At 38.9% G+C, this 14,953-nt stretch overlaps 1 protein-coding gene across 1 annotated transcript; it reads left to right on the top strand.

The window, feature by feature from the left end:
• Positions 1–6,803: 6,803 nt before the first annotated feature.
• On the top strand, positions 6,804–8,485 carry LOC113229062 (putative serine protease K12H4.7). Its single transcript, XM_026462549.1, has one exon. It carries the CDS (start codon positions 6,839–6,841, stop codon positions 8,258–8,260), a length of 1,422 nt encoding a protein of 473 aa, XP_026318334.1. The 5' UTR covers positions 6,804–6,838; the 3' UTR covers positions 8,261–8,485.
• The last annotated feature ends 6,468 nt before the right edge of the window (positions 8,486–14,953 follow it).

Here is a 14,953-nt window from a genome sequence, read left to right as displayed (position 1 = left end):
CAGTTCTCATATTGATGGAGCCATAAAAATAAAAAGTGAAGTGAAGTGAAGTGAACGGAACCACTTAAAAGTTGCATTAATAAAAAGTTAAAAATTAAGTAGGTACCCCGAGAATAAAAGAAAAATTTAAACTAAAAATGAGGGTCCTATATTTTGTTTTCCGCGGTACTTGGAGAAATAGCAAGAAATCCAGACATTGTCTCCAACCTGTGTCTTCTGCCATCCGGTGTCTTGACATGAATCGTTCCGTCCAAGGTCCAGCAATTTGTAACACCAAACTTTAGCCTCGCAGCTACAAAAACGTCATGACGGGACTTTGTGAGGAATTCGGAGAGAGTGACCTTTGTACCCTTTAGTGCAACTTTGCTCTTCCATACCGCTGACCGCACCGTTGCATCAGTAAACTTGACGACAATGGGCCGCGGATTGGTGTTTCTGGGAATCTGCTTACCGAACCGATAACTAGCGGCAATACTGCTTGCAGAGAGGCTGTGAACTTTACACTTTGTTGACAAAGTGGAAACTACGACGGCACAGGTGTCTTCGTTCTGCTGCTCAGGAATGCCATGCACTAGCAACATCTTACGCCGGAATCTCATCTCCACTCTGTCAACCCTGTTATGAAGAGCCTCCATCTCAGCACGCAGCACTGTGAGGCCGTTGTACACAAAAGTTTTGAAGTTTAAGAACTCTATGTTAAGTGCTGCAATGCTATTTGGGTTCTTACGTGTGGTTGATGCCTGGTTTAACTCTGCTTGGAACTCTGCCATCTTCTCTTCAAACATTTTGGCCATTTTGTCCAAGTTAAATTGCATCTCCGACTGGTCCATTTTGTGGTGTTGTTTTTGTAATGTAGGAGAGTGACAAAGGAAAGGAAACACTGTTGGCGAGTAGTACTACTTATGCTTTAGTATGTAGCATATAAATTAATTATATAAATTCAAGTTTACTAATTTTTTAAATAAAAAATATGCAGAGCTAAAAATTTTGTAGTTTACTTGGCGACTACCCTGGTATTAGGTAGGGCACCGATTAACGAATATAATGAATATATTGAAAAATGAGCACAACTTACTTATTACATTAGGAATACATAAACTAGTAAATTCCAAATTAGATACTGATATCTTACGCCATGTTTCACTGAAGGCTACTAATAGGTCTAGCCGAAGGCAACATTTGTTTTCGGTGCCCTCTACTGCAAATAATGTGTCATATAATAGTCCTCTTATACGCCTATGCAGACAGTATAATGTCTTATCTAAAGATCTTGATGTATTCCACCAGAGCACTGACACATTCGTAAAAATTATAAAGAACCATGACTGTGCCGCAGCACGCGAACACCTCACAGAGTGAAATATTTTATTTTAAAGTATATCATTGTTTATAAGACTTACATAGCCATATATAAATTTTAAATGTTATTTCAATGTTGTGCGCGGTTGTTATTGAGATATAAATTTGTTTGTTTTTGTTATAGTGTTATGGTTTTAGGTGTATTGTATAATTTGTATCTTGTAACTGTGCCAAAATAAATAAATAAATAAATAAATAAATTTGGTTTAGCTATAAGCTTGAACGGTTGCAAAATTCACCTCTTCGTTGGGTTTTCACAGTCTCCCATATAAAGGGGGACTGTGAACGTGAACGTTAAAAGTCGCAAGTTTAGCTAAAACTATATTTCCACTCCACATGAAAATTATACTCTTATGATGCTCATCATAAGATTCATTTCAATGGCAAGAACTTTATGGTCATAGCACAGTTGAAAGACCAGGGCCATATCTTTCAACTTAACTTTTGATCTGTAGTGCGTCTCTCATCGATCTTTTGATTATACAGGAAGTTGTAGTGCTATAACCGTGCAAGCAAGCCCGCATAGGGACCTTGAGGGTGATTCACGTAATCAAACCGTTACGATATCGTAGCGATTTAGTCGTTGAACGGCTTTTTCGTATTCACGCGTGACTGAACGTCAACGAGTCTAATTTTAAAGTCATTCGATCCAAATGTCGTTAAAGCGTGTTCTGGTATATGAATGGAACTTAAATCGACTCTAAACGACAAGTCATACGTTTTCTGCTATTTTGACAGTTCTTTCAATAGACTTTCGACGACTAAATGTCAAATTTCACAATCCAAGATGTCGTCCATTAGTCGTTACGTTTCGATTCTACTCATATCAACGTTCATTCAAGTGACAAGTGAATACCCATTTTGGATAGGATTTCGATTGAACGACTACGTAACTTCAACGATATTTTGATAGCTTGAACTTACGTGAATCGCACTACTTATACGGTACCCTCCCTATTTTCCTGATCCAGCGTTACACAGTGTACAACTAACGATTGCCACCGGTAAGCCGTTGAATCTAATTTCAATTACCAATTCTCCTCCCTGGTGACGGAGCTGTAGGCACTCTCACTTCCCGACACCGAAGCGTCTCTCCAGTTCCTATTGTTCCTACGCGACTGGTTAGACCGGAGGATAACTAGCTTAACCTCTACTAGTTATCCGGACTAGCACCGGAGATATCAGTTACTGTGTCCTGCGACAATGTCCGGACATAGTTCACATCTAAGACCAATACAATCCTACCATTGAGTACAAAGTGTATGAGATAAGATGAAATCATATTACCTAAATGTTTATGGACGAAATCTAACTATATCAAATTGTTTTGTTTTTCGAAATTTGAATGTAATAAAATCGAATTTGATGTTAATATTTAGCAATAATGAGAAATTTGTTCTAACAAAACAGTTTATCTTTATGCTGGTCGTAATTTGCAGTTTTTTTTTAATATATAATAGACACACGCTTGGCCACAATCTCACCTGATGTTAACCGGCGATGTGACCGACAATGGGACGCGTTTGCCTAAAAAATGCCTATTTACTCTAGCCTTGAATAGCCCCAAATTGTACTTTTCGGGAAATACAGATAGTGCTGGTAGAGCATTCCATTCCTTTGCCGTACGCATCAGAAAGGAGGAAGCAAAGCGCTTAGTACCAATAGGTGGAATATCAACGACATAAGAATGGAGTCCTTCGGACCTTCTAGTCGACCGAAGGAGAAACGGTGAGGGAGGAACCAAATTGAAAAGTTCCTGCGTACACTCCCCGAAATGTATCCGATAGAAAAACGACAAGCAGGTTACTTTTCTGCGATGGTCGAGATTTTGAAGCTTCGACTCCACAAGATAATTATTGTCAATAATCTTTGCTTTTCGCTCCACCGAGTCCAAGGCAGCTAACTGGTATTGGGCAGAGCCATCCCAAAGGTGGCAGCAGTACTCCATACAGGATCGAACTTGTGCTTTATACAGATTTAAAAGCTGTTCAGGTGTGAAGTTCCGCCTGACCTTGAAAATTATGGCTAGTTTTCTGGCAGAGGTTTTTGCCAAGCACTCGATGTATCGCCCAAAGTTGAGGTTGGATGATAAGTCCAGACTTAGTAGCTCAAGGTGGTCCCTTATCGGCACGGATACACCTCGGATAGTCGGAGTAAGTTGTAGGGGACTCCGTTTTGATGTGAAAAGACACGCCTGTGTTTTAGCCGCATTAAACCTGACCCTGTTAGCATCTCCCCAGTAGGAAGCAGCTTTTAGACTCAGGTTCAACCGGGTGACCATCGTCTCTCGCTTACACCGGATCTCTTCGCTGTTGACTCGGGCGTCTGGCACATAACTTTCTACCACTGTGCTGTCGTCTGCGTACCCAAAGATACCGGGCATCAGCAGCAGGTGGTTGATATGCAGCAAGAATAAAATGGCGGAGAGGACAGATCCCTGAGGTACACCGGCTACACCACAACTACACGGATTGACCTATCCTTCAGAAAATCGCCTATCCATGTGCAAAAGCCAACAGGAATTCCGTAAGCTGGAAGCTTGTTTAACAGGCTATCATGCCAAACCCTATCAAAGGCCTTTGATATGTCGAGAGACACGGCAAGCGATTCACCGCGTTTCTCGACAGCCTCGCAAGAAGATCCCCGGTAGATCGACCACGGCGAAAACCATTCTGTCGATCACTGAGGAGATCGTTATCTTCGAGGTATCCAAGGAGGCGGCTGTTTAATACACGCTCCATAGTCTTACAGAGTATGGAGGTGATTGCGATAGGTCGATAATTAGATGGGTCTGTACAGGCTGTATATTTGCAAGCTTCCAGGATTTCGGGACTTGTCCAGAACTCATAGAGAGGCGATACAGGCGAGTCAACACCGTAGACAATTCGGGTGCACAGTTCCGCAGGACAATCGCTGGGACTCCGTCAGGGCCACTGGCTTTGTTGACGTCTAATTTGCGTAAAGTTTTCAACACCTCTTTTTGACGGATAGTGATCTCGGGCATTTCCGAGTCACATCGTGGTAGTGTAGGTGGTGTTTGCAAAGTAGCGTCAAGACGGGAGTTGGAAGCAAAAAGAGAAACAAAAAGTTTGGCTTTCTCTTTAGCGGTATGAGCCAGCAATCCGTCAGCTCTCGTTAAAGGCGGAAGGGATGACCTGCAGAAATTCGCTTCGACCGATTTAGCGAGTGACCAGAATGCTTTACTCCCTGATGGGTATGAAGCTAACCTGACCCCAATACGACTAATATAGCCTAAGCGAGCTTTCCGTATCGCTTTTTTGCAGGATCTAGCGGTTTTATTAAAGGCTTTCTTCAGACGGAGGGTTTTCGGTACTTTGCGATCTCGAGCATCAGCCCAAGCCTGGTACGCAGATTGCTTTAGCGTTTCCGCAGAAGCATACTCTGCGTTAAACCAAGGGCGAGCTTTGCCGCTGGAGGAGGCTTCGAAATACGGAATAAAGTATTCCATAGCCCGAATAATCACCTCAGAGACATCAGCATCCCAATCTGCTGACTTGAATCGCCACATCCTCCTAGTACTTCTCGTACTAAGATCGGGTGGGGAGTAGACAGATACAGATTTCACCAAACAGTAATCGGATGTCCCTAGTGGGGATGAGACCGATACTTTATAGCGGTCTGGATCGGTTGTCAGCAGAATATCCAGGCAATTGGCTGTGTGGTCGTCAACGTCCGGTACCCTGGTAGCGCAACTCACCAGCTGGGTGAGGTCTAGCGATAGAGCACATGCCCGCGCCTCTCTTCCAGCGTGGTCGGTTTTTTAGTATGGGAACAACCATTCCTGGTGATGGGCATTAAAGTTCCCCAAAAAGACAAGTTGCGCTTTAGGATACCGTTGTTGGACTGTTTCCGCCGAGCTGCAGAGATAGTTGAACAGCCTAGTCGTCTCCGGGTCTCCAGAATGCGACCGGTACACACTGGCATAGACAATTTTGTTCCAGTCCAGTGTCCACCAGAACCCACATTACAGAGAGATCGGGGTCTTCCAGGTCACGGAGACGTTTAGAACAGATATCATCACGAGCGTAAACGCAGGTACCAGCGCGCTGTTTAAATTTGTGCTCCAGAATGTAACCTGGGTAATGCAGATACGCCGTGTCGGAGGGACATCTAATTTAGGTCTTTGGGTGAGGAAGAGTATGTGAGGCCTTTGATGATGGTGGTGGACAGATGAAAGATTGGAGTGCAGACCTCGGATGTTCGAGAGGTGCACTTTAAGTGAAAGGACGTGCATCCGCTGTTTAGTCTTCCTCAATTTCCTTGACCTTTTCATGTTAAGGTTAGAGTGAATGGGGATAGCGAAGGCAGTTGTACGAGACACTACACTGAAAGACATGCGGCACATAGCCTATAGGGTACGCCGATGGGAAACTACACTGGAGCGCGCGGGGGCGCCCGAACCCCCGCGGGAGTGGCCATCGGGTCCTTTCATCCGGTCGCCAACCGGCACGATGGAGCACCCCGGGATTTTTCGCGAGTTGGCGGGGCAGCCTTTCACTGGAGGCTAATCAGCTAATTGGAGCCCCTACTCGGCCAGCGGAGCACCGTGCTTCGGAACCCGCTACCCTCCGCGTCTAGGTTCCCAGAGCAACAACAAGGGAGCCCCGAGATCAACCAAATCAGTGCAGTGCAACTGTACAGACCCTTCACTCTAGAGCGGCTACTCTGGGCGTCTAGCCGAACACAGCCATAGCTGTTTGGCGGCTAGGCTTCGCCCAGAGAGTGGTCACCAGCCACGACCAAGGTTTACTATCGGAGTTTGTAGCTTATTTGGCACCACCCAGGGGTCACGTGTAGGGTCTCGAGGGTATACAGCCGACGGACTCGAGCTACTTAACTCCCAAAACATTTTTAACACATCTTAGAGAGTTTATGATATGTGTGTAGATAAAATTAATATAAGTACATCAGTCATACGCGGCCGTGGGATCTGTAAAGTACCTCAAACGTTGGTTGTTTGAAAAAAAAAAACAAATATAGGCAATTTAGATCCGAAATGATCTCAGTACAGGAGTGCTAAAGATACCGACCTCAAAAATTCGTGGAATTATATTTATTTATAAACCGGATCATCGCCAAGTTTGCCTCCCTTACAGGTGTAATATTTTCTTCAAATTGAAATGGGACCACTACAGAGGTACCCTCTTTCCAGCAAAAAAAGAATCATGAAAATCGGTTCATAAATGCCGCGGAGTTATCGCGTAACATACATACAAAAAAAACATACAGAATTGAGAACCTCCTTTTTTTTGAAGACGGTCAAAAAGACTTCAAGATAAAATATTTCCCCATACATCAAATTAAGTATGTAGTTATGTACTAACTATAAATAAAAGAAATTCATAAAATTCCTATGGAAAAACCAGCATGTTTTCTGTCTATATATTCAGACAGTTTTACAACTTGTCTTTACTCAACTACTGGTACCAATTTGATCAAAAGTTGGCATCGATTAACAATGTTCAACGTCATAGGATTATTAAAACTATGCGCTGTGATGTTTCTAAGCCATGTAGATTGCTTTATACATCACCATCTGGATCTGGAAGGATATATTTCTCAATCGCAGGGGATCGGTAAGAATGAAATTAAAAATATTCTACTACCAGTGGACCATTGCGCCGCTGACTCGAGAACTTGGAACATGACATATGTTCAAAATTTAGAATTTTGGAAGCCAAATGGACCGATATATATAAACATTGGTGGTCCATATCCATATATAGTTCATACCAAAATTTTCAAGAAGGGATTCTTTCTCTACGATCTTGCCAAAGAAACCAATGGGGCTTTGTTCGGTACAGAACACAGGTATTACGGGAAAAATACACCATTGGACCTTACAAAGACAGAAAACCTAAAATATTTAAATTCAGAACAAGCTCTTGGTGATATAGCAATGTTAATCAAATACGTCAAGACAATGTTGAATGCTGAAAATTCAAAAGTCGTTGTGGTTGGTGGCTCTATGGACGGAAATGCAGGGAATTTGGCTGCATGGATGAGGCTGTTCTATAGCGACTTCGTAGACGCAGCAGTCTCACTTAGTGGACCCGTTCTAGCTAAGGCAGACTTTAAAGATTTCTATGAAATTGTTGGTGAAAATTTTTTGAAATACGGCACTCCGGGTTGTTACGACAAAATAGCCAAACAGTTTACTACATTCCAAACCCGACTTAGTACGCCGGAAGGTATAAAACGGTTTAAAGAAGAACATCTAATATGTCCTTCTGTCGATATGTCCAAGAAAGAAAATCAGCAAGTATTTTTCAACAATTATTTAAGTGCATTCAATATATTTACTTTTGATGCTATTGATGGTGATGCTTTCAAAGTTGCATGCGAGAATATCATTTTCAAAGATATCAGCTTTAATTCTAAATTACTCCAGTGGCAGAGTGATTATATTGTGCAGGATGGACACGGGTGTATTAATGATGATTTTGATGTCAAGTTCAACACATCAATAAAAGATCCTTGGTTGTACCAAATGTGTACAGAATTCGGATCTTTCCCGAGCACAGAAGAAGGTAAGCATCCTTTTACCAATAGTTTACCAGTGGAATACTACTACAAGGCATGTGAAGTACAATTTGGGCCCGAATTTGGTAAAAAGAGAGTCGAAGACGGGGTTAAGGCTACAAATCAAATGTACGGAGGCCTTCATCCAAACGTAACAAAAGTGGTCTTTGTGAATGGCGAATTCGATCCTTACCGGAAACTTGGTGTCACAGAAAACTTGTCAGACGATGCTCCGGCGTTCGTCATTGCAAATTCTGGCCGTGCTGTAATGCTCTACGATAAAGATAGCAAGAACAAGGAGATAATAGAGGCTAAGAAAAAAGTGAAGACATTGATTAAAAAATGGATTGGTTTGTGAAAATTTTGTAAAAATGTTTATAATGGAAGAATACTAACAATGGAAATTGCTTAAGCCTCGATCACTATGAAATCTTGATACCTAATGGTTGCTCGTAGTTTATAACGTAATAAGATGTTGCAAATTTTGGACTGTTAATATAATTTAAAGTTTACTCAGTCGCTATACAGTTGAAAGTTTAGTACCTTTATTGCAAGTTACGACGTTTTGATTTTATATTGAAATTTTATTCGACGTGCCGCCATCTTGCGCCAGTTGGACTACGACGAATAAATAGTACCAAATACCTTCTTGACAACAGGATATCGACTTTAACCAACACATTGCGTAATGAACTTTATTTCGATTATTTAGTTTAAAATTAACAAAACACTCATGAACCATTTTTTCTTAGCTCTCCAAAAGATAAAACTCGACCATATTGCTCTGGGATAATGTTTACTTTCGTTTGTTTACAGTACAAAAAATCAATTCAAATATTACAATTTTAGTTTTTTACGATTTAAGAGCACGCGTATGAAGCTAACTAACCACTTCTACTTTTCTTATTATTCTGTGTTTAAACTAATATAATGAGGGGCGCCTTTGCCTGGATTAGAAATTGCTGTACAGTACAAAATTATCAACGTATTCAGTTATACTTAAATTACAATTTTGTAATGCATTCAATCATAATAATAATAACGCATAATTGCACAATATTCTTCTGTTTTTTTTTTCTCAATTCGTACCTCCTACCTAGATAATAAGAAAATATTATTTGATTTTAAAATCGGGATTTGTCGTGTCGGATATATTTTATTTGTCCATGGTCTCTAAGGGATAAAATGGCGGATGTCCACACTGAGGGTCGTATTCTAGAACTCTACTCAATGCTCAAGTCAGGATTTGAGTATGGTTTAAAGCACTCGAAATCATACTCAAGTCCCTGGCATTAGGGTCGTATTTCCAGTGCTTGTGTTTCCAGTGCAATCCTGACTTGAGCATCGAGTAGAGTTCTAGAATACGACTCTTAGGGTCGTATTCCAGAACTCTACTCAATGATCAAGTAGAGTAGAGTTCTAGAATACGACCCTTAGGGTGGTATTCCAGAACTCTACTCAATGATCAAGTATGATATATATACTCAATGATCAAGTCAGGACTTGAGTATAATTTAAAGCACTAGAAATTATACTCAAGTCCTGGCGTTTAGGGTCGTATTTCCAGTGCTTGAAATCATACTCAAATCCTGACTTGAGCATTGAGTAGAGTTCTAGAATACGATCCTTAGTCTTCATTATTTATTTGTGCACTGTGGCGCTTACGCTACTTAGTATAGGGATAGCTCAATGAAACAACATGTGATTTCTTCACGTACGATACGTCCGCTCACACTACAGTCTAGTATCGTAATGACGGAAACGGCGGCGGGCCGCAGTGTAACTTATATTGTCTAATGTCTATGGTGTATTATGTGCATACACTACATCTCTCCCTTTCAATAAAATTAATAAAAAATTTAGCAATGTGTGCTTTTACATTACTTTTATAATCATTACTAAATGTCACAATGACTAAATAAACATAGCCTAAAGCATTTTACATTGTTCTTCATTGTGTCCGTTTTTATAAACTTGATCTTCATTATGAATCTCCAATTGCCCCTTTATTTTCTTTTGTCCTTCTTAATTCTTGGTTTGTCTAGACATTTTTCACGTATATATTTCTTCTTTTGCTTATATAATTGCATATGGGGTGCTATTATACATCATAAGGTAATACAGAAGATTGTCGTTCCAGGCGGAATTTTGGCATTAACTTATTTTGAAATGCTTAATTTGTTACGATCTCGCCGTTCGGTTGTGGCAAATATGCCTTTGAGTTGTAAGTCTAATGCCAAATTCCGAGTGGAAATATTTAAATTAACAATGTTCGATATAATAATGGCATACTGACTCGGTGCCAAGTTTGGAAAAATATAGAACCTTTACGATTTCCTGGATTATTATGGATTTCCTATTGCGGCTGTAACAGTCAATTACGAGAAAATATGTATAAACCTGGAAAATCAATAACTTAATAGTTCACAATTTTGCGTTGGTAATTCGCGTCTTTTCATAGGCACAGGAGGGCTAGATCCTGAAGCTAGAGTGCAACTTTTACAGCAACCATTATTTCTTGCCTTTTTTTAGAAAAAAAAACACAGTAGGTTTGTCGTAGTTAGTAGTTCATAGTAGGCTTATATATTTCATTCATGAACATATGAACTATAATGAATCTATTTCCGATACTGACCGACACGACGTTCGTCCAGCACGGTCTTAATAGTTCATCTGTCTTTTTAACCGACTTCAAAAAAGGAGGAGGTTCTCAATTCGACTATGTTCCTTTTGTTTTAATTTTTTTTTGTATGTATGTTACGTGATAACTCCGGTATTTGTGAACCGATTTTCATGATTCATTTTTTGTTGGAAAGGGGGTACTTCCATAGTGGTCCCATTTCATTTTGAAGAAAATCATCCACCTCGAAGGGTGGCTGTTCACGCATGAAGATTCATTTTTATAAATAGCGCCTAACTTTAATTTAGGAGCAATTACTTTAATGGTTGATTTTGCTATTTCTCCAATTCAAGGCGTTTTTCTCTCCATATACTTTGAGTAGAATTCTCAAAAAGTTTTTTTTAGTACTCTGTACTGAGATTATTAATTGAAACTATGAACTGTCTGTGTTGATAGTAAATCGTCATCCTGATTTCATTTAGGATTAGCGTTGATAGTTCATCTGTCTTTTATTCAGTAGGAGCGGTGCGAGCGGGAAAATGAGCTATCTTTTACTGCTTACCTTTTTTTAACCTTATGGTCGAGTGAGATGCACGACTGAACGTGCCAGCTCGCTTTAAGTCTCTAATACGTACAGATGGTAGTACGTCAATCATTACATCGACATATTTTGTTCCGTTGCACTGGAGGAGATATTCAAACAAAAGTATGTAAGTGGATGAGCTTCTAATTGTACATTATGTACTTTTTCAATATTTTCCGGTATTTGTAATATGAGAAGGATCTTTCAACATCCACAGATATAAGATATTTGTACATCATAATCGGTGTTTTAATATAATACTCTTCTTCAATTATTTTTTTCGTCAGTGGTATAAATCGATTCATCCGAAGAACAGAGTCCGATGTGATTATATAGCGAAAAGAGAATAGGTACGTTAGGTAGAACAATTTCGTTAATGAAACCAAGGCCTATGTAAAGGTGTTTTGAAAATTTATATATCTTATTTCGTTTCGGAAATATAAAATCGAACAAAGGTCGATCTGACATCCACAGCGAAGAAGAACGAACGAAATGTACTATGTCCCGAGAACAAGTAGTCTTGCACATAGACCTTTGTTCTACGGATGAGTCGAAATCATTATTGCTCTGACATCGTCAAGCACATGTAAGAACTCTGACATTGATAAATCAGATTTTTGTAATTCAGTAAGGGCTATTTGAATAATATTTATCAATATAATTTTACAATGGTACAATATCACCGCTATCTATAATATTTTTTTTGCGTTTCGTATGGAAAGAGCCTCATTGTTATAAAAACAATCAAAGACTTAAATGCCAGAGATCAAAGAAATCTTAGAAAGAAATGAGGCCTGTAGCGCGTGGTCGGGTTCAGATTGCGGGGTATGCTTATTCTTTTCGGAACTTCCGGGTTCGATTACCAATTTGGCTCAATTTCGGAAAAAAACATTTCTAAGTTGGTTCCGGTCTGGGTATTGCCCTCAGAGTTACGTTACTCTGTTACTCACAATACACGAAATTCCCTAGTTTGAGACCAGAAATTTGGAATGATTGTCTGACATTTTTTCCCTAAATGATTTCCCTCTTTTTGGCATAGCTTCCAAGAAAAAAGAATCTAACAGAGAGACGGTCGATATACAACAACGCTATCTTTTTTCCACTGCATCGGGTAGTATACCTTACATTTTGAACAATTGTAAAATGTTGTACTCGTAATAGAGTCTACTACCTACGTCAGGTGGCGTGCGAACGCTTCGGGCTTCGCCTTCCGCTAGACAATAGTTTCCCAAAGTGGTCCCTATCGCCCCCCAGTGGGTGCTGAGAATCTTAGGGGGACGATAGCGTCCCCATAAGATTCTCAGCACCCCTATGGGTCTCGGTAACAAGTTGATGCTGTTCAGGAGGTGCTACTGCATTAAAAAAACCTAGATATATATATTTTATGTATAAACTACACAACATATATTTATATATTTTTTTCTTTATGATTTTTGTATTAAGTTAATTATTGTTTTTTGTGATTGATTTTTTTTATCTTGCCTAAGTGGGTGGTGAGCCAAAAGGTTTGGGAAGCTATGCGCTAGACCTTGACCTACGGCTTTGGCACTTATGACTTTAAAAAAATTAACATAGCTCTTTAATGGCGGCCATATTGACAAATGGCAGCAAGGAAAAGACGAATTCTCAAATGTGAAAATATTTACTTAGGGCAAAGATTACAAGCCCTTGAGAACAAATTAACTAACTATCGAATGAGAGACCTCGGAACAAACAAAACAGCTCAGAAAAATAATAATGAAGCCAATTAGCCTTCAGCAGAATAAAGAAAATAAAAATATATTAGCTAAAAAATATTTGCATTCCTGTTACGAGAATTCAAAAATCTGTTCATAATTTTTTTAACGATTATCAAAACAATCGACTTACATCAGAAAAAAAGGAGACAATCACTACAAAAAAAAAAGAAACAAATTCGGTTGTTAAAGATACATTGACAAATTTATATGTTAATTTCAAAAAGAAACAGGAAATCACATCTCTTACAAAACATTCTTTCATTCATCGCGTCTTATTTGCTGACGATGTATCCTTGCTAACGACATGTCGTAATGATACAGATATAAATGAACAACTCCATAAAATGCTACAAATAACAATCAACTGGATGACAGATCACACCACACAACCTTGACATTAACTTTGAAAAAACCAAAATAATAGCCTTTTATCCGTATCAGAAAAATTCTTTAAATATTCATTTTAGTTTCAACAATGTACATTTAGATCATGTTCAAGAATTTACCTTGCTTGGCTTAGTTTTAGATACACATATTAATTGGAAAGCACATATTCAAAAATTAAGATCTAAAATCGGCAAATCTGCTTATGCACTTCGCGAAACAAAGAAAACAAATAATTTGGAAACCGCGCTCACCACTTACTACGCGTATGCCTATGCATGGCTCAACTACGGTGTAATGCTATGGGGGATCAGCACCGAATCTCCCTCAATTCTGACCTTACAGAAAAAATTGATAAGAATCCTAGCCAACACTGATGCAACCGAAAGCTGCAAACACTATTTCCAACAGTACAATATTTTAACTTTACCCTGTATCTACATTTTTGAATCCTGTAAATTTGTCAGAAATTATCCCAATTTCTGTAAAAGAAGGCAAGACGTACCTACAAACTATTGTTTTAGACACCAAAACAGACTTATGTTACCAAAATCAACGATCTCTCTCCATTCATCAAGTCCGTTTGTAATGTCTATAAAAATTTATAATAAGTTACCGAACTCCATAAAAGAAATACCTCACGACAGCAATTTTAAATCCCATCTGAAAAAAATATTAGTAAGTAAAAGTTACTACCATGTAAACGAATATTTCAATGATAAAGGAATATGTTCCTGATAAGTTACATTAATATACCAATATACTTACCTGTACTTAATAGAAATACATACATAAATACTAGGCGTAAAAATATTGAGATGTTTGTTATTATTAATTATTTTTATTTGTTAATGGAATTCATAGACATTTATTGTAATATTAATAGATTTTAGGAAATGAAACTATTTTTCCGGATTTCAATCGCGTATATTTGTTTTTTCAAACAAACCGACGTTTCGACGACAACACACAACAATCGCGAAAACCTAAGACCATGGGACCTGTAAAGGGCCCGAAACGTCGGTTTGTTTGAAAAAACTAAAATCCGGAAAAATAGTTTCATTTCCTATGTGTAACAATTGCGAAAACCTAAGAACTCGACTAATAGATTTTATTTGTAATTTAAGAATTGTATGCTTATATAAATTGTAGTTATTGCATGTTGTTTTTGAAGATTTTATTTGATGTTGAAATGTTTATTGATTTAAAATAATTCAAGTAAGTGAAATGTTGCCCTCTCTATGTACATTGCTGTGCCCAACAGGGTCCCAAATTTCTAAGCTAAGCTCTAATTTAAGCGTGTCCACCTGCTAGCTGCTACAAATGTAAACTTTTGGGAATGCAATAAAGAATTGAGTATTGAGTATTCTGCAGATACCGTCCTTTTAAATCATAAGTTCAAAATCAACAGCAAGAGACACATGCATGCTCTCAACATGAAAATGTGAATTTTATTGTGCACGCTCTTAAAGCTGCAAAAATCGTAAAAGATAATCTCAGTACAGAGTACTAAAGAAACCGACCTCAAAAGTACGTGGAAGTACATATAATTATCGAGTTTTATTGAAATCGGTTACCGGAAAGTGAGCAAACCCGGATTCATCCCCTAGTTCGCCACTATACGGAACTTGACACAGGAGATAATAAAAATCGGTTCTCACTACGCAAAGTATATTGAGAGAGAAAAACGCCTTGAATTGGAGAATAGTAAAATCAACCATTGAA

Source organism: Hyposmocoma kahamanoa, unplaced genomic scaffold (genome assembly GCF_003589595.1).
Source record: "Hyposmocoma kahamanoa isolate Upper Pololo Valley unplaced genomic scaffold, ASM358959v1 272, whole genome shotgun sequence".
Lineage (NCBI taxonomy): Eukaryota > Metazoa > Arthropoda > Insecta > Lepidoptera > Cosmopterigidae > Hyposmocoma > Hyposmocoma kahamanoa.
The sequence above is the reverse complement of the archived record's forward strand: the minus strand, read 5'-3'. Positions and strand labels throughout refer to the sequence as shown.

What these genes read in the sequence shown, in the direction of transcription:
- LOC113229062 (XM_026462549.1), top strand. Translation starts at nt 6,839, where the DNA reads ATGTTCAACGTCATAGGATTATTAAAACTATGCGCTGTGATGTTTCTA.